Source organism: Protopterus annectens, chromosome 1.part2, assembly GCF_019279795.1.
Source record: "Protopterus annectens isolate FY-2018-M chromosome 1.part2, PAN1.0, whole genome shotgun sequence".
Classification (NCBI taxonomy): domain Eukaryota; kingdom Metazoa; phylum Chordata; order Ceratodontiformes; family Protopteridae; genus Protopterus; species Protopterus annectens.
Genome location: NC_056727.1, coordinates 1,201,691,772 through 1,201,718,542, shown reverse-complemented (window position 1 = coordinate 1,201,718,542; position 26,771 = coordinate 1,201,691,772). Strand labels below are relative to the sequence as shown.

The following is a 26,771-nucleotide window of genomic DNA, read 5'->3' as shown; positions in this document are numbered from 1 at the left end:
TCACAAAGAGATGTTAAATGTGGGTAGTTCCTGACACTGGGGGTTTAGCTTGGGAACTAAAGTCAGGTGACAAAAAGTGATGTCATCCAAGCTAACACAGCAATAATACTTGATATTTAAGAACTCTGTGAGCGAGAGAATGTGCATTTTGTCTTTGACCAGGAAACATCCACTCACCTTCTCCACTTGCCTTGTTGTAAGTAAGTTTTTAGGGCATAGTAACTCTTTTAGATTCAGACAGGAATATAGTAAAGTATAGCTTAGATGTTTTCTTTATTTATCTGAGACTGTCCTGCAATGTTGTTTTAAATATCTCCTGTGATTTTGAACTCTGAAGTTACTATGTCAATTTACTGTGTATTAACTTGTTCTTTTATTATTTATTATTAAATATATGTAAGCCTATCTTTGTGGCTGATATTTGTGAGACATATTTAAGCTCTTAGAGTACTTGCATATCTCTATTGTGACACTGTACAGGCACTCCTAAATAGCCTTGCTCTTGGTCAGACTACCATTCGAATTACTAGTAACATTACACAGTAGGATTGGACACCCCTTGTTAAGGGCGTTATAGTAGCTGATAAGGGTGGATGGTGGCAGCTAGAACTATCTTATAGTCTGGACAGAAGGGGGTATAGCTCGTAAACCTGCACCAGCCTTTCCTAGGTGTGTGTGTGTGTGTGTGTGTGTGTGTGTGTGTGTGTGTGTGTGTGTGTGTGTGTGTGTGTGTGTGTGTGTGTGTGTGTGTGTGTGTAAATCAAAACTCAAAGTGTGTGTGTGTGTCAGCTTCTTGGGCAGGGACACGAAGCACTGGTTGGACAAAGAAGGTGCTGGAGGTTTTGGCTTGTCCACTCAGCTGAGATCTCCACCCTATAGCTGTGCCAGTGGAGAGTCTTATTGGGGATCTGGAGAAAGAGGGAGAAAACAGCCCCAGACTGACTGTGGTCTCTGTGTGTGTTCTTACGGGATATTGCACTTTACTGTGTGTGTACATTTCCCACTGTTGCCAGTGGTGTAGATTGAAGTTCCTTGATTACTGGGCCAGTGCAGAAGCATCACTGCAATGTCAACTGAAGAATATCTATATGCCAGTCAGGCTGAGTTGAATGTACCCAGGTTCTTTCTCTAGTGGTTGGCGCTGCCATACTGGATACATGGAACAATGAGAACATATATTTGGGAAATGTTCAAGGTAAAAAACTTAATAACACAGCACCAGGACATGTGCCAGGCTTTACGGTCTAACCATTATCATGAAGAGCGATTTTTTCTGTGATATGCTTCCTATCCTAATTTAAATGTATATGAGGTTAATTTATTTAATGTCATTATACTAGCAGCAAAAACAGTACTACTAAGAAGTAGAAGACGAAAAGTCCTCCAGCCATCACAGATCTACATGTCATACTAAATGAACTGATGACATTGGAAACAAGTACAAGTAATACAAGTCAAACAGAAAAAGAAAAGAAAAATGGGAAAAATGGGCTAGTTTTACAATTGTCATGCAGGTGAATAAGTGCTATGACAGTTCACAATAAACACCACTGAATCAATACTGGAAGTACACCATCAGTGCTTTCGGAACAGTCCGAATTTAGATTACTAATACTAGACCTCTGCTAGCATATGTTTGAGACTTTGTAAAGAGTTATACAATTATTTTGCTACAAACATGTGCACACTTTATTAATCTATGTTTATTATGTTATGCAGTTAAGATTGAGTTGTGATAAACAGAAAATAGTTTATGACAGTATATATCAGAGTGGTACTTCTGAAAGCAGAATAGCACAGCATTGTTTCCAGAGTAACTTCTCTTGTTCAGGTGCATTAATATGGCCTTTTATCCAAAGAAATATTTTAGCCAAACTGAGATTACTTGTCAAAGTCATCCAGAAGACTGGAAACTGCCAAAGGTTTCCAGTTCTTGTCAAGATTGACTGTCTGTCTCTCCTGGGCACTCACACAAATACTACTGTCCAGCAACATTAAAAAAAATGCATCAGGAAGAGTTATGTCACAGGTTTGCATTCAGTTGCATCTTTTTCACATTCAAGCAACATAATTAAGTATAGTAACACTACAGTCTCCAGCAACAATGTCAATCACTGCATACAGCTCACAGCCTTAGTATTTATCTTCCTCTAACAATAATATGTCTGTTATCCCAGTCAGTTTATGTACACCTATGATGCAGTTCGATTCCTCCACAGGCACCTTTAAATCGATATCCCTAGATCTACCTGAAAGTAAAAGCGATGCACAAAGCTTGCATTTTCTTCTCCAACTTATTTACATTTTTTAATTTTAATTTCCATCTTATTTTCCAACTTTCATTTAGATTTCTCTCATACAAAGTGAGAGCTATTAGATTAAAATCTACTGGTGTGGGCATATAATGGAAAGGTCAGTGGATCACAACCATGTGCTCCCTACCATGCACACACACAAGTCAAATAATAAGTACACAGCACAAAAACACTTCTAAGAAGAGATACTTTACTTTAAAAAACTCCTCTGTGCACTACAACTGGAACATACCTGCATCAAGCAATAGCAAAACAAAATGTTTTGATTGGAAGAGCTTTCCTTTAGGGCTTAATCTGCAAATGACACACTGCACGGACATTGAAAACTAGTTCAGACTGGAAAATGTCTTCTGCAAAAGTTTAGTTTATCCCTTCATTTCCCTTCTGAGTCAGTCTCTACTGCATATACTCAACAGAACCATTAGCTGAGAGAAAGAGCGCTATTAAAAGGTCAGACACATAACATATAGTTAAAAATAACTTGTCATGAATAAATAAAACTACCAAACCATGCCTGACTTAATGCCAGCAAGCTGTATGTGGTCAGGTTTATAAGTTGGTATCCAATCAACATATTTTCTGCCTGTTTTTGTTATTTGTAACTGCGGTGGATACAGTCTGAGCTATGTTCTTAATTATGGGTTGAATATGAGGAGAAGGTCTGAAAGGACTGTTACTGCAGATTCACTACTCTCTTGGATTGCAGCATGCCTGGGAATAATACACATGTAACAAACAATTAATTTATTTGTACTGCCATGGGACACATTCAGAAAAAAGAGAGTCTTCTTTGATGCTGACAGTTTACTGTTAATAACAGTAGCAGGAATGGCTATCAGCAGGTAATATAAGGCATCACCTTTAATTTTCTTGATTTTGTAATCTAGTATAATGCTATAAACAACGCTGTTAATCTCATGATCAGTGATCTAGAAAATCAGCCATAATTCTGCTGCTGTGTAGATGTCTGGTATGTAGGAGCTTACTAATGTAGTGCATGAATACATATATTTTTTTAAGCTTGGACATTTAAATACAAGAACTTTAGGCTCTTTTGTAAATTCTATCAAGAAAGGTTATCTGACAATTTTGCCAACTTAGATATAGGGCCAGTTATTGAAAAATGTGACCTGCCAGCTGTAGTTGGTTCTTACATTTTCTATCCTACAGTCCTAGTTTCATCTACTTAGATGAATGCCCTCCTGTAGTAGCCTTTATATAAGGGAGAACAGTAGGAAGAGTCATTTTTCTGCTACTAGGTCTTTGAAGCAAACTGGAAGGTAGAGAAGCCGGCCTTACTACTAAGTGACCTAAATGTACCTTCTAAGCAAGGGCGCCCGCAGGCAGGTGCAAGGGGGTGCACTTGCACCCCCCTGGATTCAGCTGGCTCGGAGACTTCATTTTCTTTTAATTTAAAAAAAAAAATGTTTTTTTTTTTTTCTTTGCGTCAAGTCGCACAGATGGAACAGGTGTTTGCGACATGATTTCATCTTCTCTGTCTGTGCGACTGTTGGCTTACGTGACGTCGTTAGCTTCCGCCTCCTCCACCCCGCGCACGGAATTTCAAATCCAAAAGATGTTGGGACGAGCGTACAAGTGAGAGGTGTGTGTGTGCGTGTGTGTTTTTAAGTGTTTGAGAGGTGTGTGCAAGTAAGAAATAGGTAGTTAGGGTCGGGGATGTTAAAAGATGTTGGGACGAGCATACAAGTGAGAGGTAAGTGTGTGCGTGTGTGTTTTTAAGTGTTTGGGAGGTGTGTGCAAGTAAGAAATAGGTAGTTAGGGCGGGGATGTGCGGACAGGGTTGCCAGCTTTTCAAATGTCCAAAGTGGGACATTTTTGGTACAGACATCAGATTTTGCAAGCCGAAACACACCCACGGCCAGTACGAAGGATAAAACGTCACTTTTTTCTAAATAAAAGCTTATTTTTGTAGCATTTTATGCAGGTATAAATGTTAACAATCAATTTGGAAAGTATTGATGGTTTATGACACAATATAGGTTTTCTCCAGTACTGGCACATCTGTGCCAAGTTTCATATTTCAAATTTAGTAGAAGGACTGGTGTGTGTGTGTGTGTGTGTGTGTGTGTGTGTGTGTGTGTGTGTGTGTGTGTGTGTGTCCATTTGCATGATTTTGTGGAATTGCACAAGTAGTTCAAAATAGCAAGGCTTGGCCTTCACACTGCTTGTGATGATGGCTGTCTGTATGAACCCCCCAGTTGTCTGCTGTGCTGTCATTGGTAAGTTGGGGATGATTTTCATTCAACTTTTGAGTACAGTACCTACAACCAAACAAAGTTTGAGGTCGCATGAAGTCCATGACAAAAGAAGCGGACCAAAGCCGAATTTAAATTTAAACTTATTTAATGAATACTAAAACAAACGTAAGTTAATAGCTTTCATCCTCACAATAACCAGCACTTCATCAGAACCCCCATTAATTACATCAATGCATTATTTACAAAACCATTCTAAAAACATGAGACATACTATTACCAATCACCTCAAATCTAATAAAAATGCTTTTTTTAAACATAATTTAAATACAATAATATGTTTCTTATAATATCTAGGTGTTTCAGATCATACAGAATAACTGTTTGATACAACTTTTACATAAAATATAGGAAATAATTTTTCTCTAAAATCTCAGGACATTTGTCATTTTTACAAATTCTTTGCAGGACACAACTGACCAAAGAGGGACTGTCCCTTGCAAAGTGGGACAGGTGGTAACCTTAACATACCAGGATATCAATGGCTGAAATAAATGTTTCATGAGCCTTACGGCCTTTATTTTTTTTTTCTTTTGTGACAAATTAATTTGTTTATGAATTTCATGAGTATTTCATCAGCACACTTGTTTTCTGAATGTTAATGAAGCTCTCATAACAATATTAATATAATGTAATCTGTTAAAAGTATCAGCACTTTTAAAAGATTTTTTTTAAACTGTTTTGTTAGGAGAAACATGCTTCCTGCAATTTGTGACCACTCAAATGTTCATTCTGACATTTAAAAACTTGCAAGCTGTCTTTGTGACCATTGTACATACTTTAGTCTCTAGCCCCTTAAATACCACTGGACTTACATTTTTTTCTATTAACCTTAGTCATTGTGTTGCCTGTGTCCATCTTTAAATAATTTTATAACTGCATAGTATAAATGTTTTTCATTTACCAAGCGTATCACAAGCATTTCAAGCTGGACTATCTAGTTGCTTTAGATGCCCTTCCAAGGACACGGTCTACAACATCAACTTATATTTTCCCAACTTGTATCCATAGTCAGCAGCATTTGATGTAAGGCTTCAGTTTACACCCACAATAGGCCATCTTTGCGACATGGTTATGGCATCCACAAAGGATACAGATAAAGTTACTGGATCTGCAACATTGCTTTCTCATGCCTGTTGCCACACTGATTGATTATAGTGGGTAGGGTCTATGGCTGTCCATTTATTATGAGGTGTTGTCTTGGATAACCATATTGTAAGTGTATGATAATTTTTCTCTTTGATTAATTCTGAACTTTATTTTACCCTTGTTTTTATGCTCAACTTTTATTTCAAACTGACCCAGTTTCCCAGTCATGTTTTTAAGCTGAATACATGAAAGCTCACTTGCTCTACACATGACTAGGGCTTTATCCAGAATCACCTCTCTCAGTAGTCTGCCCCTGACTTGATCATTACTGCTATCCCATACATCTGTCTGTCCCATGTGGATGTAAAAATTAGATAGGGGGTTTTGTATGCATTAGGAGTTTGGAAGTGTTCTTCCAAATAAACGCATGTGGGTTTGTGATTTCTATGTAACAGGCAGTGGAATGCTACAAGAAGAGACAGAGGACACAGGTCCGCTACACTGATAGAAATTACATGGTGCAGCTCTGCATGGACATATGGGGCAACTATACGAATACAATATTAGTGAGTTTAAGGAATTACCAGGATTTCATGTCCGGGTGTGGCTTACAGAACCTGTATAATAGAGAAAAGACATTTATGTTACAATTGCAGCATATATAACATATGTGAGTAAGAACAAAATAAGACACACCTGAAATTTCCTAGTGATAATCTACTGATAGAAGTGGGAGCTGAAATGCAACTGTTGCAGGGAAACAAAGACAACCAGACAGTATTACTAAGCACATACTCACCAGTAGGTAATATATACACATACTGGTTTAACTAGGCTGATGTGGATGTAACAGTTGCCCTATGCAGGTGTCGAAGGACATAGTATTAATGGAGGGCACCAATAGAAGTTTCAAGACTGACATGTATGAAACAGAAGAAATGTCACACCAGTTACATCCTCCCTGTGTGGTTAGTTCCTCATTGGTTGTAATGTAGATCCTGAAGTAGGAAAACAAACAAAGCACAAATGTGGGTATGCAACACATCACAAATCCTGTTAGTCTAGCAAATTTCTAAGTTCATGAGAGAAATATTTGTAATCTGTCCCTATTTATGTTAAGCTTTGGACATATTTCTTGCACTAAGAGGTTGTGGTGAGTGTGTGTGTGTAATGTCCTAGTTAGAATTATCAGGTGGAATTTATTTTCAAGTGCATTTTTAAGGAATTGTGAGCTTCAAGGGAAGATAAATTTACTGCTGCTCAAGCCAAGTCTGCTTAAAATGTGCAACTGTTTAGTTCAGCAAATGGTATCACTATTGTCGTATAGAATTTTAAAGCAGTGTTAATAGCACAGCAGGTAGCATACTTGCATCTTGATGTTGAAGGCTATAGGTTCTACTTCCACAGCATGTAGATTTGTATTTTAAGGAGATGGGGTGCTGCAGTCCTGAGTATGCCCTCCTTTGGAGGAAATACCTAGCAACTATGAACCTGTTTTTCAGCTTGCCACCCATTCCCTATTGCAGTATACTAGCTTACCACTTTTGTTTAATGTAGCATGGGCAATTTATTCTTTAGGGGCAGTAGGCACTGAATTGTAGATATGATTGCATAAGATATTGACATAAGCATAATGGTTTAGACATACAATTAAAAGTATAGTAGGTAGTAACATATGATTGTTCATACAGTATGTTTAGTAGAGATAATGCTGAAGATGTACTAAAAATAAGACAAGAAAGGGAAAACTAAAAAACACTAGCCAGATTGTCAAAGCAGGAGAATATAGACAAGTTCATGTGAGATTCATTGACATTTTAAGGAAAACTGTGAAGACTGTGCATAAAACACAGATTTCATACCAGAATTCATACCTCAGTCTCAACCTCTTAGAGCAAAAAATCTGGACAAAGATTAAAATGATGGGGGAACAAGTAGGGACAGATTTTAAATATTGCTCTTACAAACTTAGAAAGTTGATAGAATAATAGGTTTAGCATTAGCATGAAATTGCTGGAGGATGTGGAGTCTTCAACTCAAATGTTTATCATTATTTAATGACTTCAATCCTCAGCTATTTGCCATAAAAGTAGACATTTTAGGAAGAACACACAAAAAATATGAGGCGAAAATCTGTTCAGTTGAGAGGTATAATGGTGCTTACTGCAGTATTAAGTTTTCTTTGCATAAACATGTACAAAAGCAAAAATCAACTAGTTTTATGTATTTATTTTTTGTTGTTGTCCAGGTTAGTATGATGCACATGCCAATCATTGGTGCAGCTGAAACACATCAGAAAATGTTTTTTTTTTAATCCCATACCTGACACTTTTTTTGTTTGTTTTTGTTCAGTAACATCGAGAGAAGATCTGCAAGATATTGACAACAAAGGTAGTAGTAGCCCATTGGATTCTTTAGGCTGTCTTATAACTTCAAAGCCAATGCATCAGACAAGAAGCGATCATTCAGATATAGTAGCAATATGATATAGTTCATTACTGACGGCAATTAGTTTTCAGAATTCTTCACGTTGTAGGTGTTGCATCATTTTAAGATGCAGATAAAATAAGTTGAACTGAGCAGTGTTAATGGTGGAAAAGCGAGACGTCAGTGAAAAAACTAAGGAGTCACCATAGGGAATAGAAATACTTGTTCTGTAATAACTCTCAAAATCCATGACTACTGTGTTTGCTCGGTGTGTCGATTGCAAATCCCTGACAACACTAACTCAATACTAAATTTATCTGCTAGTGATCTTGCCTTACTGAGAATGTCATTCCTAAAGTGTTCTTCAGCATCGTTGCGGTGCTCCTTGAATATTTTAATAAGTCTGTTGATGTGTTGTTGAGCCTCTACTATATCAAGTTGAACAGACTGAAACATCTGGGCAACAGGCTCAAGAACTGATGAGTAATTTGCAATAATGAAGAGAAAAATAAGAAACGTGCACGATGAGCAAGCTGAGTAACATATGTGCATTTTGTCTGGTTTCACCAGCAGTGCTCTTCTGAAGATCAGCCAGGCAGTCATATATTTTCTCAAAGTTCTGACTAAACACATGAATGGATTTATATTTCTCGGTCCATCGTGTCTCACACAGAAGAGGTATATTTGGTGCCAATACGTCGCTTTGGACTGTCATGGAAAAATAATCTTGATAACATCAGCAGCACTATGCATTTCAGGAACATCATTCAGATCACTGACTACAAGGTTTAGTCTGTGAGATACGCAGTGGATAAAGGCTGTTTTTGGATACTTTTCACAAATCTTTGCCTGACCACCATTCTGGATGCTTGCCATTATGGAGCAGCCATCATAGCCAGTCTGAGTAATTTTTCCAGGTCTAGACCGCACTTTATGCATTCACTGACAATGACATTTGATACAGACTGTGCATCTCTCACAACAATGGGAACAAAATCTGCAAACTCTTCTCGAATACAATCATCAACAACAAACCAAATGCCCAGTGACAACTGCTCAATGTCGGAGATCTGCAGTTTCATCTGCCAATACACTAAATCCAACTGCCCTGTTTGCTGCACAAACAATCTCCTTTTGAAGTATGTGTTCGTATTCTGCCAACAGCTCATTTTGCACCCTATGGGATATGTACCAAGCATTTCCTGCACCTGTTTCACTGTGCTATTTCAGTATTGTGTCACCAGCTTCAATACGAAAATCTAACAAGTAACAAATTTCCACCAGAGCCTTCTTTTCCACAGAGAGGAATGTCAAGGGTTGCACAGTAAATAATGGTAGATACAATTGGTTCCAAATTATTTTGGTTCTCTGCAATTTGTTTTCCTACTGCTGCATCTGGCTGTGGAATAACAGCTGTTTCTGGCTTCTGTCGTGTTTGTGTATGAGAAAAATTTACAGCATCTTCAGTAGAACCTCTGTGCCATGATGATTGCATGTGATTTCTTGCAAGACTCCTTGAAGGCATTATATTTTGTGCACACACTAGTGATGAAGCTGCCTTGCAACCCACGGTGAAGTAACTGAGGAAATAATACACAAGTTAAGCAGAGTGGGCCTTTCAAGAGAGGAGAAAATGCAAGCCATGGTGAGTACTGAGGTAACCAACTATATCTGAATATAGTTGGTTAATAAATAATGACATGCATTTCATTTTCAGACTTCATATCATTCAGAAAATTTAATTCTAACATAAATCCTTTTATTCTAGCAACTTTCTAATGTGTCCCTAGTTTTGGGCCTTTATCCCCAACGTTATAACAGGCTTTGTCCAGATTTCTTGTGTTAACAGATTGAGAGGTATGGTGTGTATGTGTGTCTGTATGTATAAGAAGGAGGAAGCATACCCCTCAGCTGTCCAGGTTTTTGGAGAATGTCCAGATTTTTCCCCATATTCCTCCTAAAAAGTATTGAAGTTGCTAAGTAATGACAGACATTTGAGTTTTAGATATAATATCCTTTAGAAAAATGCATACTAGCATAAATCCTGTTATTCTAGCAATGTTCTAAGTTCATGAGAGCAATATTTATAATCTGTTCCGATTTACTTTAGGCTTTGTCCAGATTTCTTGCACTTAAAGGTTGAGGTGTGTGTTAGAGAGAGTGAAATGCCCTAGAGTTAGCAGGTGGAATTTATTTTCAAGTGCATTTTCAAGGAATTGTGAGTTTCAAGGGAAGAGAGTTTTACTGCTGCTCATGCTAAGTCTGCTTAAAATGTGCAATTGTTTTGTTTAGCAAATAGTATCACTATTGTGGTATAGAATTTTTAAAGCAGCACAGCAGGTAGCATACTTGCATCTTGATACAGAGGGCTGTAGGTTCTACTCCCATAACATGTAGATGTGTATTTTAAGGGGGTGTATGTCTTCCTTTGGATGAGCTGCCTAATAACTATGTACTTGTTTTTCAGCTTGCCACCCATTCCCTATTGCAATATACCAGCTTACCATTTTTTTTAATATAACGTAAGCAATTTATTTTTCAAGGGCAGCAGGCAGTGAATTTGTAGATGAAACAATGAAATATAAAGTTGTTTTCTAGCAACAACCTCTTCACTGGTTTCAGATCTCTTTAATGTGGAATTATTCAGATGAGTTTTACTTCTGCAAAGATTCTGCATATTGATTGATATTGGTGAATTGTATGACAGAAGTTTGAGTAGAGTGGCCCTTTTATTGTTGAAATGTTCTGAATTGGCAAGTTGTCATTATTGGTTCATATGATTTGTTTCATTGCTTAAAGGAAAAATGTTCAGAACTATAAATTTAAAACACACTCTAACAAGTGGTGCTGTATTATACAAGGAATATAATTCAATTATTATATAGTATAATTAATAGTATAATTAATACAGTCAGGAGGGTGAATCAAATAAGTTTTGCATGGTTCTAAAAATGTGTGCAAGGAGCCTATGATTTGAAAACAGCCCAAAGGTAAACTTACCCTGTCACTGGCTAGATGCATTTTCTTTGAATGCGGGTTTCAATGTTGTTTCGGTGAATGTGGGTTTCAAAGGTAGAGAAGTTTTAATGCTAAGTCTCTTTTCATTGTAAGACTATTGCTTTGTTTAGGTTTAGTAAATGTCTATCGGTGTTTGTGCTATAAAATTTGAAATAAAAGTTGTAAATGAAATCCAAATATCTGTAATCATTGTAGAAGTAAAGCATAAAACAGTATGCACACTGAGAGATTTGAACAGTGTCTATGACAAATGGGGAAAAATAGCCAAGTATTGGGACACTGGAATGGCTGCGTGGGCAGGGGTGGGGCTGAGTGGGCGGGGACATCGGAGGGTGGGGCTACATGGGCGGGGCTTGAGTTTGCACCCCCCTGCAAAAAATCCTGCAGGCTCCCTTGCTTCTAAGGTAAAATTCTGGTTTTAATCATATGACCAATGCTACACAGATATAGCAGAACATTGCTGGCATCTTAATTTCAATGAGAAAAAAATGAAACAGAGGAGTTTACATAATAATAATAATAAATCAGAAAATAAGTAACACAAGTGGATTATAGTTCTTGGAAAAGCAGGCACACATCTAATTGGTGTAGGGGCTAGAAAATATTCTTCGATAAATTGTGGTCTGTGTATGGTGCGCCATCAGAACAGAAAGTTTCTGTCCCATGAAGTAACTAGCTTACCAATGTGATATTTTTTAATGAAATATCTATAAGGAGCAGGACCCCTCAACTCCAAGGACTAGCTATGTTACATGAAGATAGTGAAGCTTCCGTTCAATATGCATGTTTAGCTTTTACTGTATACTATATTTTTATTTATTACTATTTCTGTTCTCTGTAAATGTTCAGCTTCCTTTTGTGTAAAGACATTCTGGTGGATGTACCTGTTGTGTCACCTTAAGCAGTCAACATTTATAGACTGAGTCATTGCTTCAGCATTAATTAAAGAAACTAGTTATTTCTGACTGACTACTGCAGACTTCCTCTGACACAGAACTCTATCCACAGTAACTTAGTTGTGTAGTACAGACTGTTTCTGAGAGATAAAATGTACTCAAGAAATTTAGTTGTCTACTGTTGCAGCTCGTCTATGGGACATAACTCTACCCACAGTTACTTAGCTGCCTATTACAGCTGTTCTGTTTGGCAGAATTCTACCTTAAGGATATTACCTGAGAACTACAGTTTGTTTGTTAAACAGAGCACTGCCAACAGCTACTTTAGAGGTCTATTACAGTCAGCCCCTGGGACAGAACTCTGCCCATAACAACTTAGCTGGTTATTACATCCTATCTCTGGAAACATAACTACCCCCACTGTAAGTTAACTGTTTATAAACCTATCTCTGGAACGTAACTACATATACTGTAATTTAACTGTTTATGCAGCCTATCCCTAGAACATAATGACATCCACTGTAAGTTAACCATCTATTACCGCCTATCTCTGGAACATAACTACATCCACTGTAAGTTAACCACTTATTACAGGCTATCTCTGAAACATTACCCCCACTCTAAATTAACTGTTTACTGCACACTGTTTCTGGGACAGAACTTCACTAATAGTAACTTAGTTGTTTATTAAAGCCAGTGTCTGGGATAGAGTTCCAACCACAGTAACTTAGATGAATATAACTGCCTGCCTTGTGGTCAAAACTCCACCATTAGTAACTAAGTTGTTTATTACAGCCTGTCACTCAGGCAAAACTCAACCCATAATAACTCCATTGTCTATTGTACCCAGTCACTCAGACATAATTCGAACCTCAAAACCTTACTTGACCCTCTTGGCCTCTTTCTATAAATTTTATTTATCTCTTAACTAGGTAAGTCCATTACATGCAAGTGTCCATTCTTAGAGGCAGCCTTGGAGCACTGTTTGCTAAAGTGACTTGGTCAGAGTCACAGGCAAATGAAGGCTGAAGGAATCAAACCACTGACTACAGGAATCAGAGTAACACCTTACAGCTTTAATCCTCTACACTAGCAGTAACACAACCTAACTTGCAGATATCTCAGGTACTGCCAGCCAAAACCATACTACAATCCACAACTCACCTTTCGAGCAAAATTCACTCACAACTCACCTTTTCATCGAAACTCATTGACATGGTACTTAATATGCATATTCATCCATAATATCTGCTGTAACACTTTTGGATTACAGCACATATTCTTTATTCACAGTACTCTGTCACACGAAAAAAAAAGAGTTGATTTTCCTCCCAGATATGCCTACAGGTTTCCTGTTATAATGACATATATATGTTTGTAAAACTTGGAAGTGAAATAAATACTGCCATGCTTTAATTGTTTTGGCAAGTTTTCTCTTTTCTTCCAGTTAACATTACAGTTTTTATTTCAATTTCAAAGCAATTTGTAACACTTTCTCTTCCAGTTAACATTACAGTTTTTATTTAAATTTCAAAGCAATTTGTAACACTTTCTCTGTCAAAGCTTCCCTATATTTTTTCAGCTACAGTTCACAAACACCACTGCACATTCACAAACTCAGCCATGCACGTACAGTTTCCAATCTAAAATCCCTTTGATATAAGTGTTGCACTTCCTGTCGCCGCTCTTTAATCCATGTGCAGAAGCTTGTCTTTCAGTCAGAAGTCCAAACTAAGAAGTTCCTTTTTCAAACCACATTTATCACCACTTTCTATGCTAGGGCTAACCCACCAGGTGGTGTGAACATCGGCTCTGGATGATTTGCCACTGCTGAGGTGACACCCCGACCCTGTGTGTAGAGACAGGAAATGGCAATGTGGATGGATGGTTGGATGCATGCATTTTTCTCCCCCTTCCTTTTCGGCATGTAACCACCACACCTACCCCTTTTTCAAGTTCACTGCTGCTCTGCCTTCAGTAAAGGCATAATGACAGTAACAATTTCATTGCAAACTCACTCAGGACATGCTTTGCAAATGCAAATATCCTGTTTACCCATTCACACCCACCCCTGGAACTGAATTAAGTCAAAACTCACTTAAGGACGCCAGCATCAGAACCTCTTCATATTTTCAAAGATGTATTTCACTTGTTAACAATATTCATAAGATCAAAGAGAACTCACTTCAGTTGTCTGTAACAATCACATGATCAAAAGTAATTCACTTGCCAGTACTAGTCACATGGTCAAATTTAACTTACTTCACTTGTCAGTAGTACAATGTCTTCATCCAGACTCAAAACAGCCTCTGTTGATATGGCATCATATGGAAAGAAACGGCTGCTTCTGACCTGGAAAGCAAATCAGAGTACCATAATTACAAGGAGCCAATATTTAGTAACATCAGTGCTGCCAGGGGTTCATCACATAAATAGCTAAGCTGTGAAGACTACAACAGATTAACACAAATACAGTGAAAATTTTAAAAGGTGTTCATGTATAAATGTTTATGTGAAAATGATTCCTGAAAGGCATTCATCATGCAAGATAAACAAACCTGACAGCTGCTGAAGCCTGGAACATAAGATGTATAGAGACAAACCTACAACTATAGACGGGCCAAAAGTAATTCCCTGTGGAAATCTCTGCAGCTACAGACAGCCAAGGCATGAAGAAATCATGATGGGAAAGCCAGACTGCTGAGACATGCAATTCAAACATCTCTCAAAACATTCCATTAGTTTTCTGAAGAATGCACTCTACTTAGATTGAAAGAAACACAAGTCCTTTTGTGCTCCATAAAAATATTATTCATCCCACAAATTAAGATTGATTAAATAAAGAAATCATTCAGCTAAATCCTAAATGTTTTGGAGAGTACAGTTAAAATGATTTTGGCTTCAAATATACTGTATTTTCTGCTGGACAGAATCTGTATGCAAAACTTTTTAAAATTTTTTACACAGAATTTGAACCTGATTAAATTATATGGCATGGACTTCCATCTGCAGGTGCTATAATACTATAAATTTAGCACATTCAAAATGCAATTACTAGATTTTTATATCCTTTAGGTCTATATGTCATTTGTTTCATTTAACCATCCTGTTCCCCCTGTGAAGGTTTACTGGACCGCCAGTGAATACTGAACCACCAAACGAAAACTGTACTCATGGGCACATGTCAAGCAGTTTCAAATGACCTTTTACTCTTTCAACTGGCACCAATCTCTCAATCCTTAGCTGCTTCTGCCTTTAATATAAATGACCAACAGGTACCATTAATTTATTTATAGTTGGGGGAAATCATGACTGCTTATCAACTCTTTCTTAGAAGGTTCTGTTTACCTAAATTCTAGCAATTCCTTCATGAGACAATCATCACAGCTCCAATCTTCCTTTGTCTCAGAAGTGACAGCCCAGTTCAACAGGTCTGTCCCCATAAGTGAACCTCTCAAGTCTCTTACATTCAAAGGTATGTCACTCATTTTGTCTCTCAGAATTCTTTTATACTACAAGTATATTGCAACACTTTACTCTTTATAATCACATTGAGAATCATGACTTGCAGTGTCTTATAGTCTACAAACATTAAAAGCATTGCTACATTTGATTTCAGTGTGGTTTTGCTGGTGCAGACAGTCTCAATTCTACACATACACATTTAATAATTCCTAAAATATCTGTTCATTTGCCACTTAGACTGTTGCATTGTTGTACAAAAAAGCTGAAAAGTATGTCCATAAGTAATATGGTACTGCTTCTACCGTGTTTGGCACTCCTTTCTGCTGTTTCTTTAATCAGGTCTGCTGCTTAAGTGATATACATCTGAGGTGCAAGCAGTTAACAGACTGAAACCTCAGAAGAGTGGATTACAGTACAAGTGACACCGCATTCTTTTCATTACTGATGTCACAAAACAAATGCTAATGCTTACACTAGGGTGCCTCTTTTCGAACACTCCAGCAAATTACATGGCCATGTCACCTTAATCATATGTATATTTGCCATCTGACAGTCTCTCTCTCTCACCATATATATATATATATATATATATATATATATATATATATATATATATATACACATATGCATCTGTCTGTCTAGTTATGTATACCTCTATCTGCCTGTCCACCTAATGATGGGTTTGTTTGTGTATTAACTGGGTAAACCCACTAGACACAAGTGCTCTTTCTAGGGGTGACACAGGATTGCCTAGTTTAATGATTACCTTAGGATCTCACAGGATACTGAGAGATTCAAACCCAGAAACACACGATGAAGCCTGTTAGCTGCTCATTGCCTTAATCCTCTGGGCTAATCTGGTGCAAACAAAAACAGATAAACTGATACACACACAGATAGATAAGGGGACAGAGCTTTAATCCTCTGGGCTAATCTGCTGCAAACAAAAACAGATACATGGATACACAGACAGACAGACAGATACACAGTAAGACAGATACAGCCTTAATCCTCTGGCCTGATCTACTACTACACTGCACTTCTGTTATAAAGCCACTTAAGTGATTTGCTTAGAATTTAACAGTGAGCAAATGAGACATAATTACAGGATGAAGCTCAATATACTATGAATTTGCCAGGCAAACTGCACATGTCAAGTTTAGGTCAGAAACGGTGAAAAGTCCTTGGGGTGACATTTCCTTCTACCTTTTAGGCAAGGTAAAAACTGACAACCATCCCAAACTGATATGTGAACAGTCAAGTAATTATCCTTAATGCTAGAAGCCTACAGAATAAAATGATCAATCTGAAGGCTTTCCTGTTGTGTAAGGTGCTGGGGTTTGCTTCATCACTGAAACAAAGATCTCAAATGCATCCCATATTCTGGAGTTTAATTTCTACCTCTCTACAATACTTGGAAAAACTGGTACAGGAATGCCTACTTTCACCCATAAAATCTACAAGCTAAACCACTCTATCCAAAGGCCAAGGTATAGAGATCAAGTGTTCTGGTAACCAAAAAGAATGCTGAATACCATATAATGGGGTGTTAGTGAATGTTCTTCTTAACCCCAGGGAGAAAAAGGTTATCTTGAAGAACCTAATAAGTTGCTAAATATAAGTTACCACACATTCAATATGTTAATTCCTGCTCAACTGAACAGGAAAAGTATCGCATCAAAAGCAAATACATGCACAAGCCTCCTTGACCTTGTTAATGCACACTGTTAGAGAAACTAGTAAAACCTCCACACTAGAAGAAATAAGACCGCAAATATCATATTACCTAATAAGGTATCTGCTCATTCTATCCCAACCATCTTAAACTGGGTATCTCTTAAAAGTACGAATGTCATAAATGCAATACATAGATCTGCAGAACTAAAAGTGCAAAAAAGAGAAACCTATACTAAATCCAAGACTGTGGGATTCTTTTTCACTAGAGGGTGTACCCCATGAAAAAATAAAAAAACTTTTCAGGTGTTATCATTTTTCACAAGTTGTTGCTTTCTGTTTGAATAATTTTTGTATGAATCCAGGTCAGCCAACTAAAACATATCCATGTTTTGAAACTTTACAAAATGTACTGAAGTCCTTATCATTACAAACCGCAGTAACACTTTGGAAAGCACAGTATAACAAGAGATAGCTTTGTAGTACTTTCTGTAACCTTAAACAGAATATTTCTAATTACATCCCATTTCAAGCAATCTGTGAGGATGTCAATGAATTCAGGAAGAGACTGCAGTGTTGAAACCTTAAAGTAAACTATACAAAAAGTAAATAATTATTCTATAAAGCAATCCTTTCAGCCACTAATAGAAGCAGCACAGGATTATTCTAACAAAATTATTTTTCACAAAACTAAAATCTCCTGTGAACTCCAATTCACTATTAAAATGGCTGTAATTGTAAAACTCTTTACAGCTATAGGACTACAGGGCTCTTAAGATCATTGGGATTGGTGCATTTTAGTTAGTGCAGACTGTAAACCTCCCTGTTTTTCCCAATGTCAAAATGTGTTAGGCCTCTAAAAGGATAAAAACACCAGGTACATGGGCCAAGACAATATCCCATTTCTAAACAAAACCTCATTGAATCCCCACACAACATAGTTTACAAAAAACGTCCACTACTCATAAAACATGGTAGTAAGCCAAAAATTATCACTCTCCATAGGAATAGATCCACAGCTGATCCAGGAAAGTACAGCTCCATTAGTCTTAACAGTATAATATGTGAGGTTTTGTAGAGGAAACGCAACCTGGTCGCACTCTTTGAGCAAGCACAGCTGTCCTAGTGAAAGACTGTCCATGCATGCAGCTTTCCAGGATCTTGTCAAAGCATTCAGAACCATCCCACAGAATGTGGCTATTAATAAAGTGAGAGAGGGTCCACTGGAAGAACCCAAATAATAAGGGTAGGTGGCCAATAATCAATAACAATAAGTTTCATCAGTGGGGAGTTGCAGGTTAGAGAATTTAGCTGTATTCTTTTTTTTTTTTTGGCATATTCTTCTGTGATGTCTGAGATCACATCTTTTGGATGAATGAATTTGCTGATGATTGCAAACATGGTATAATTGTCCTCTTCCATAAGATATACAACAGTAGTGTGGAAGGTGTTTAGTGTAAACTACTTGTGCAGACAGAATGGTTTGCTTTCAATATCAACAAATGCAGCATGATCACATCTGGGAAGGAAATAATTTCTTTGAATTATAAAAAAATCTTTTTACAGGGAGTAACAGAAAACTTTACTTTGATCATCAGTCCACCACAACAGTTTGGATGGACTTTGGTGTAGCTCACATTATTTCCAGTAGGTCAGGGATAGTTATTGTCCCCTCCACAAACTGAGACAATCCTTGACTGAAATGCTCCTCTTTGTACGTTTTAACAAAACATCATATTCAGCTTGAAAGTGTATAAAGTTCTGTTTCCAAACAAAATGTTTGTCTTGAACATCTAACTTATCCTGAGAGGCTCAAGGAACTGTTCTTGTTCTCAACTTATACAGGCTCCTGCAAGAGACTTGCGTCTTACATTTTGAAATATGAGGCACTCCTTCTTTGAAACTCTATACATAAAACTTACCATGAGAAGTGCCAACATATATGCAAACATGACCGACTTTAACATTTCCATTAATAGCAGGAGCAAGTGGGATCAATTCCTTATGCCAAAGCTCCCTTGCCTTTGGGCTAAACTCCCTTTCCTCATGAAAAGTCTGTCAATCACTATCTGCCTTTAAGAAGGAACTAGATGAGTACATGTACATGCATAAGTTCCAGCATGAGACACCTGTAGACCTTCTTCCTGAGGACCAAATAAACCATAAACTTGACATGAATTTATGCACCTAATTTTCTGCAAAATCTACCTCATTTATTACTGTTTTTTGTCTTCTCTTCTTAAGGCAGTCTTCCAATTATCTCAAAGTTTTAGGATCCAGTGTCAAATCTGTCAACTCCCCTCATATTCTAAGACAACGTATGAGTAAGCTTCCTGAATTAAGACAAGATATATTTACTTCATAATGCTGATCCTGTTTTTTTCTTTTCTGTTTTTGGCTCCAGTAGCAGTTTGACAATCACTGTCTACCACAGCTGCTTTTCTCAATGTCCTGAAGGTCGGGTTTAACCTGACATATTGAGGCTAAGTTGAGGGAGCTTGAAATATCACATCTTATTTCCACCATGACAGGGTTCTACAGAGTAGCTCTAATACAGTATCACCGTCTGTGTTTAACTGGGGATTTTACCTTGTGGCTGTATCACCCCAGAAGCCAATGTGTGTACTGCAAAACCTGGGTCTGTAACATTGGCCCTCTGGTAAATGCATGATTCCATACGTGTGCAGATTCTGGCTATTGTCCTGCTTGGCAGCCAATGAGCACATTAAACTGCATTCCTCTACTATTTAAACCAGCACCCACTGGGAGTTGCATAGCAGCAGACTTAAAACTGCGCCGTACAGATTCTGCACTTGCTCTTTCAGCCACAGGATATGGCTCCTGAAGCACCATGATGCAGCTTTCTCCTCTTATTTCTTTTAATCTGTATCCCATGCTTTCATAAAAATTAGTTTCCTTACCCCAAAATCAGTGGACATTCATGACCCATGATGTTAGGATAGAGAAGTGTTAAGATCAACCATAATCTTCAATGGATGCACTTTTGTGCATGCATGGGACACCAACCTTAAAGTCTATGGATACAGCTCCACACACAGCCCACCTGACATCAACAAGGACTGAGTACATTTTTTGGGCAGTGACTTAAAATGTTTATAAAGTGTTTTACTAAAAAATGCTTAAAATATGAGAAAGGATGGGATGGGCAAGTGCATTATAGCACTTAACCCCCCATATGTACTGATGCATACACAGTCTGTACCAAACCACTTTAACTACCTTCCTCCTGTTCCATAGCTCACACCAAGATAGGTGAATCAGCACTGGTGAAATACACCCCTTTTAACTTCTCTAAATCTTTTGGGTTTGTAATACCATGACAGGAATGGGCCTCATTCCTAAGGCAAAATATGATTAAAGTTCATGAAATTAGTATTGTTTCAATCTTTGATGTCTGCCAGAAGTGCTCATCGCAGCACCCACAATGTGCCCAGTAATGACTCCTGCAATTCGTACAGAGTTACATGCATTGGTAACATATCTAAATACAATTTTAGATTCTTTTCACAAGACCCATTGCTCTTACTACTATTGGGACTGTCTGGGTATCTTTCTTCCACATTGCTCTCATTTCTGCCTGCAAATCCTGATATTTTATGACTTTCTTTCTCTCTGTACACAAGACACTGTAGTCACTGGGCATGGCAATTTCAATGATCAATGCTACTTTTGTCTTCTTTTCATGGACACTATATCTGGTTTTCTTGCATCTATCTTTTGGACTGTTGGTAATGGATGATCCCATATGATGCAGAATTCTTCATTTTCTATGATGCTTTGTGGCTCAAGTTTCCAGTGTTTTCAGCTACGTTAATATTATAATGTTTGCACAGACTCCAGTGCAACAGTCTTGCCACATTATTATGCTTTCCAGTATACAGTCCTTCTGCCATTAGTATGTCACAACCAGCAGCAAGGTGTGCAACTGTTTCCAGTTCTGTTTTACAAAACCTACGTTTGACTGTGTCTTCCACATGTTCAATGGACTTTGTAAACCAACATGTACATAGCCCACTTTCTTGGGCAACCAATATTAACCTTTCATCTTTTGGTTTGAATTTGCCTCTCCTTAACCATCCTGCGTTCATTCCTGATCAACATGAGATTCTTCCGGGAGTTTTCTACACTTGCAACTAAATTTATGCATTTTCCACATTTCTCGCCTGCTCATCTGATCCTTCACCTTATATTCATTCTTTTGTTACATGCCACATTCAGTTGCTGCCTGATTTTTATCTACTTCTGGTTTGATTTCCATTCCCGCTTGATGCTGATATGCTTCTGCTAGACTAAGAATAGAAGTCATCTTAGATTTATTCTCCTCAAGTTTCAAAACTTTCACTATGTTTGGGTTTTGTGAGGTCAGCAGATATGTATGCTGTCCCAAAATTGCAGGTCTATAGGATCGGAGCGGGGAATATATAATCTTGTTGTGCAATTATTTTTATAAATCATTTGATGAGCATGAAGCATCCTTCTTGTTTTCCTGACTAATCTAACCAACACCTTTTGGGGTCAGTCATCACTCCAAAAGTTAGGACAGGCCGAGCAAATTGCTTTATAGGTTGAATTTTGTTCCTAGATGCCAAAGCTGTATTCTAAGATGCACGTTACTAAGTTTTATTCACATTTGTTCATGTTTTATTGTTGATCCTTCATCAATTTCCCAATATGTATACACTCCCTCTTGCCCCCTCCTTATGGCTCCTCCCATTTCCTGGAACTCTACATGAGCAATGGCCCTCTGTATCACAATCATTACTGTATCCAACTCTGCTATAAAGATGGAGTCCTAATCCTACTCAAGTTTAGAGGCAATAGCGTCATGTAATTCACTTAGGTTGATCTGATAACACCTCCTGTCTGGCAGGCAAGCTACAGCTAGTCCTGTAACCTTCTAATGACTAGATAAGGTACAGCTATGTGAGCCCAGTCAGCACAGCACAAGTTGTTCAAATAATATAATCGTAGAAGATTCATAAAATCCATGAGATAAAGATGGAGGAAGATGCCAGTCTCTAGGCCTAGTTTTTTCCAGCACTCAGAGATCTCTGTTGGTGCAGTCTCACACAATGGCTATTAAAGGACACCTGGTTTTAAAACAGAATGATTTATATGCCATGGTCTATGCTTATGAAGTGGCAAATATAGTAAAAGCATCAGAAAATGCTACTAGGGAAAGCTGACGATGATGCTTATGGAGTAACAGTAGGGAAAACTAGTACAGTATTATATTACCTACATAGTAAAAGGTAAATCATTTCCATCTTTATTCACTGGGGGGTAATAAAACATGACAGTACATCGTGGAATGCTAGGCAGTATAATATAATCACAGAAACATAGAAAAACACAAAAGTCTGTAACTTGTGTAGAACTATTTGCAAAGGCCACCACACCCATAACATGTGCAGAACCAGGGGACCTAGTGTTGAGACAAAAATAGAATAGTAATAACAGTTTCAGTTCAAAGGAGGTTTATTTTGTAATTCAACATGCCCCTTCACAGTTCCAAAGATTGGTACGTTTGTAATGCCCCTCCGTTGTAAAGGTTGTAGGTTTGTGACAGAAGCAAACATTTCTCTTCTATTCTGTAAATTCAAAGAAATAACTGCTTCTGGACTCTGGATGGAACTGAGAAATAGTACTTTATTTACAAGGTAAACAGATCAAGGTTTCACTGTGCAACCTGAAAAGACTATTCCTACAAAAAAAAATACATACATATATCAGACTTGAAGAAAGACAATACTGTATACTGGTTGAAAGACTGAGCTCTTGAACTCTTTAGGCAGTCACAAAGATTCAGACAAGTGAAGTCTTCTAAGAAGAAACAGAGAGGGACAGAAATGAGAAACGGTAAGACTGTTAGTTTTGCTTTTGTTTAAAAATGATGGCTGTTTTTTTTTGTTCTACTGTTATGATGTAAAAGTCGGCAAAATAACACTACAGTTTTCTCTGTTGTTAAAAATTTGCATTATGTTGAACATGTTACCTTTTAGACAAACACTTTTTTTTAAAGCTGAGGAAGGCAATTTATGTTCTGTTTCTCCTACTAAGTTGAAGGAGAAAACACTGTGTTCCATGAAGAGATGAGGTAGGTTCCTTCTGTGGGGCATGAAATAAATGACTTGTTTTCAGAGCCATAATAAGGGTCTGGTGAAGGGGGTGGCTTGCCTTTGGTGCAGATTATTATGAGGAGTGATTGTCAGCGCTGATGGTACAGGAGTGCAGTAAAAATATTGATTTATGAAGCCACAAGGACATTGCAGCTTCACAAATGAATGCTGATACTGCATTTGCAGTCCTTGTTGAAGCACTCAGTGTGTGATAATAACTGTATCAAGTTGCTTCTTACAGTTTAAGCAAGTAGTTTGATTCTTAACAAGAGGGAGTTCGCCACCGTAGCAGACTCGGCGTCGGCCAGTACACAATGGTTTTTCACGAATGTAGGGTGCGTGGTAAGTCACACGTAGGTTGATCTCATACGGAGGCCATAAAAGTGATGTACACACGCACCAACCTCAGAACTGAATGCCCCAGGAGGAAAGCCAGCCTAAAGAAAGTAGGTTATGATCATTGAAGATAAAGAACCAGACAACCAGGGGGAAGGAGGGAGGGATTGGAATACTGCAACAGAGAAGATAACATCTATTGTTATTGTAAGATTTTACACAACTATTCTATGTCCTTCTATTCATCTGCTGCAGTATTCTTTACATGATGGAGAGTACAAAAGCTCATGAGGAGAGGGTGGAGGAAGAGGCAGTCGAGCTCTCCAGAAAGCCATGGAGTATGGCTCTGGCAAAACCTGCCCTAGACTTAGAAATGCCATCCAATTTGTAATGTTTAGTGAAGATATGCATGGAAGTCCATGTAGCTGCTTTAAGAATAGAGCTAGTATCTAGTCATTTGAAGAAAGCACCAGATGAAGGTACAGCCCTAGTGGAATGGGCCTTTACAGAAGAAGCAAGGGTCTTACCATGCTTCACATAACAAAAAGAAATAGCCTTAGAGATACAAGTAGAAATATTCTGCTTGGAATCAGGCAATCCCAGAGCCTTGGGATCACAGGAGACAAAAAGCAGGTCTGATTTCCTAATAGATTTGGTCTTGCTAAGTAAAATCTACTTGGTCTATGTACATCCAGAGTGTGCAGCACCTTCTCACTAGAATTTTATGGAGAAGGAAAAAAGGTAGGTAAATGAATGAGCTAGTTGAGTGACAATTCATTGACTACCTTGGGCATAAAAGAAGGGTTGGTACACAAGGATATTCTGTCTTTATTTAAAACCAAAAAGGAAGAAGAGGCCATTAGGGTCTGGAGCTCAGAGGCTGGCTGAAGTTATAGCTATGAGAAGTACAGTCTTCTAAGAGCAGTGTTGCAGGGACGCTGATGAAGCTGCACGAAAGGGGGGACAGTCAGTTTTTCAAGTACAAAATTAAGATCCCAGGGAGGAGTGATAGGTTTCCTGTGAGGTCTAATGTGAAATACAACTTTAAGAAATTGTTCAGCTTCAAATCTACTAGCTAGATGGGGGGATAGAGGCAAACAGGCAGAAATAGCAGACATATAGGCCTTCACTGAACAGCAGACCAAGCCAGCATTAAGCAATTCACACAACTAAGATAGAATATTGGGGACTTCCACTGACAGTCGATCCTGGTTTAGTGAGAGACACCAAATGGAAAATCTCTTCTGTTTGGATAGGTACATTTTTCTAGCATTGGGATTCCTGGCCTCCTGCAGGGCCATTAGTATGTACTCAGAGAACAGGCATCTGAAAGGAATTAAAACTCTATCAACCCAGACTCAAGTGGAGGGTAGACAAGTGGGGATGGAGGAGAGCTCCTTTGTCTCTTGTAAGAAGGTCCACCCTGTGAGGTAACTCATGGTGATTACCTTGGCTAAAAGCAGGAATAGAGGGAACCAATGCTGACTTGGCCAAAAGGGAGTCACCAGCAAGATATTTGGGTTGTCCTGCTGAATTCTGAACAGGACTTTCCATATGATCGAAAAGGGGGGGGGTACAGAAACATCCCCTTCCAAGAGAAAGAGAGGGCATCAACCTTCCAAACCAGAGGGTGTGGAACTCTGTTACAAAATTGTAGAAGTTGTCTGTACATGGGGCAGGAAGGAATCTTCTTGAGGTATACTCCACTGGTGGACAATGTTCAAAAACATATCCCTTTGAAGCATCCATTTGTGTGACTTTGATAGGGACCTGTTCAAGATGTCTGCTGCACAATTTTGGCTGGATGGAGTATACACTGCCTAAAGAGTCACCTGGTATTGGACTGCCAGCTCCCAAACCTGGAGTGCTAGCCTGCATAGTAGGTAGGATTTGGGTCCCCCCTGCTTGTTCACATACCAGAGGACCATCATATTGTCTGTGAATAGCTGTAAAGGTCCTGGGAGAATGAAAGGGTCGAATGGCTAGCAGCAGCGCCATCATCTCCCTTACATTGATGCATTCTCTTCCTTGAGAGGTGGACCATACCCCTTGAGCTTCCAAGCTTCTGAAACTGCCCCCCAGATTACATCCAAAGCATCTGTGAATGGTTCTTGGACTGCAATCAGGGGGTGCAAAGGAAGTCCTGGGTTGAGTGACACTTGTTGGATCCACTACTGTAGTTCCCTCTTCAGACAAGGGATGAGAGGAATTGGAAAGCCCAGAGGATGTGAATGCTGCATCCAAGCTGACTTTAGGAACCACTGGAGTTTTCCCATGTGAAGTTTTGCCATAAGTAGCATTGGAATAGTGGATGCCATGAATCCCAAAACCGTGAGGAACTCTCTAGATGAAATGTGGTGAACAGGCAGAAGGTTTTTGAAGAATGAAGTGAGGACTTATGCCTTCTGAGTGGGAAGAGAAACCCTCTTGAGTTCTGTTTGTATCCTGCACTCCAGGAAGATGTGATCCTTAGAGGGGGTGGGAATGAATTTTTTGCAGTTTATGGTGAATTCCAGACATCATAGAAGAGAAATGGCAAAGAGGACGTTTTGCTCTAAGATCTCTGGGGAGGTTGCCATAAAGAGGAGGTCATCCAGGTAAGGGAAAACATGGATGCTCTGAAGCCTGCAGTAGGCAATCACAGGGGCTAGACATTTTGTAAATACCCTTGGTGTAGTCCAAAGTCCAAAGGGCAAGGCAGAGAACTGAAAATGCCAAGAAGCCACAGAGAAATGTAAAAACTTCCTGCATTTGGGATGGTTGGGAATGTGTAGGCATGCTTCTTTGATATCCAAGAAAGCCAAGTAGGCTTGTGGCAGAATAAGGGGGAACAGAGTTTGAAGAGTTAACATACAGAAGGTGGGTACCTTCAGGAAGGTGTTGAGATGAGACGGATCCAAAACGGGCCTTCAAGGACTATCCTTTCTGGGCGCTAGTAACATTCTGGTGTAGAAACCTCTTCCTTTTTGGTCTTGAAGAACTTCCTGAATGGTCCCTTATCTCCATAGTTCTAACAGTACCTCTGGAAAGTAGGGTAGTTGTCCCTTTTGTGGTTGAGGCATGCCCCTGAAAGAAGGCCAGGAACCCATACCAGAAAGTATCCTTTTTAAATGATAGAGAGAACACAGGAGTCTT

The 26,771-nt window shown here is 38.5% G+C and overlaps 1 protein-coding gene across 1 annotated transcript in view; it reads right to left on the bottom strand.

The window, feature by feature from the left end:
- Positions 1-26,771, bottom strand: part of LOC122792442 (exostosin-1a-like) — an 866,275-nt gene that overhangs the window by 277,310 nt on the left and 562,194 nt on the right. The window contains exon 9 of the mRNA XM_044060230.1: positions 14,284-14,373. Within this exon, the coding sequence (XP_043916165.1) occupies positions 14,284-14,373 (90 nt within the window). The remainder of the gene's footprint in view (positions 1-14,283; positions 14,374-26,771) is intronic.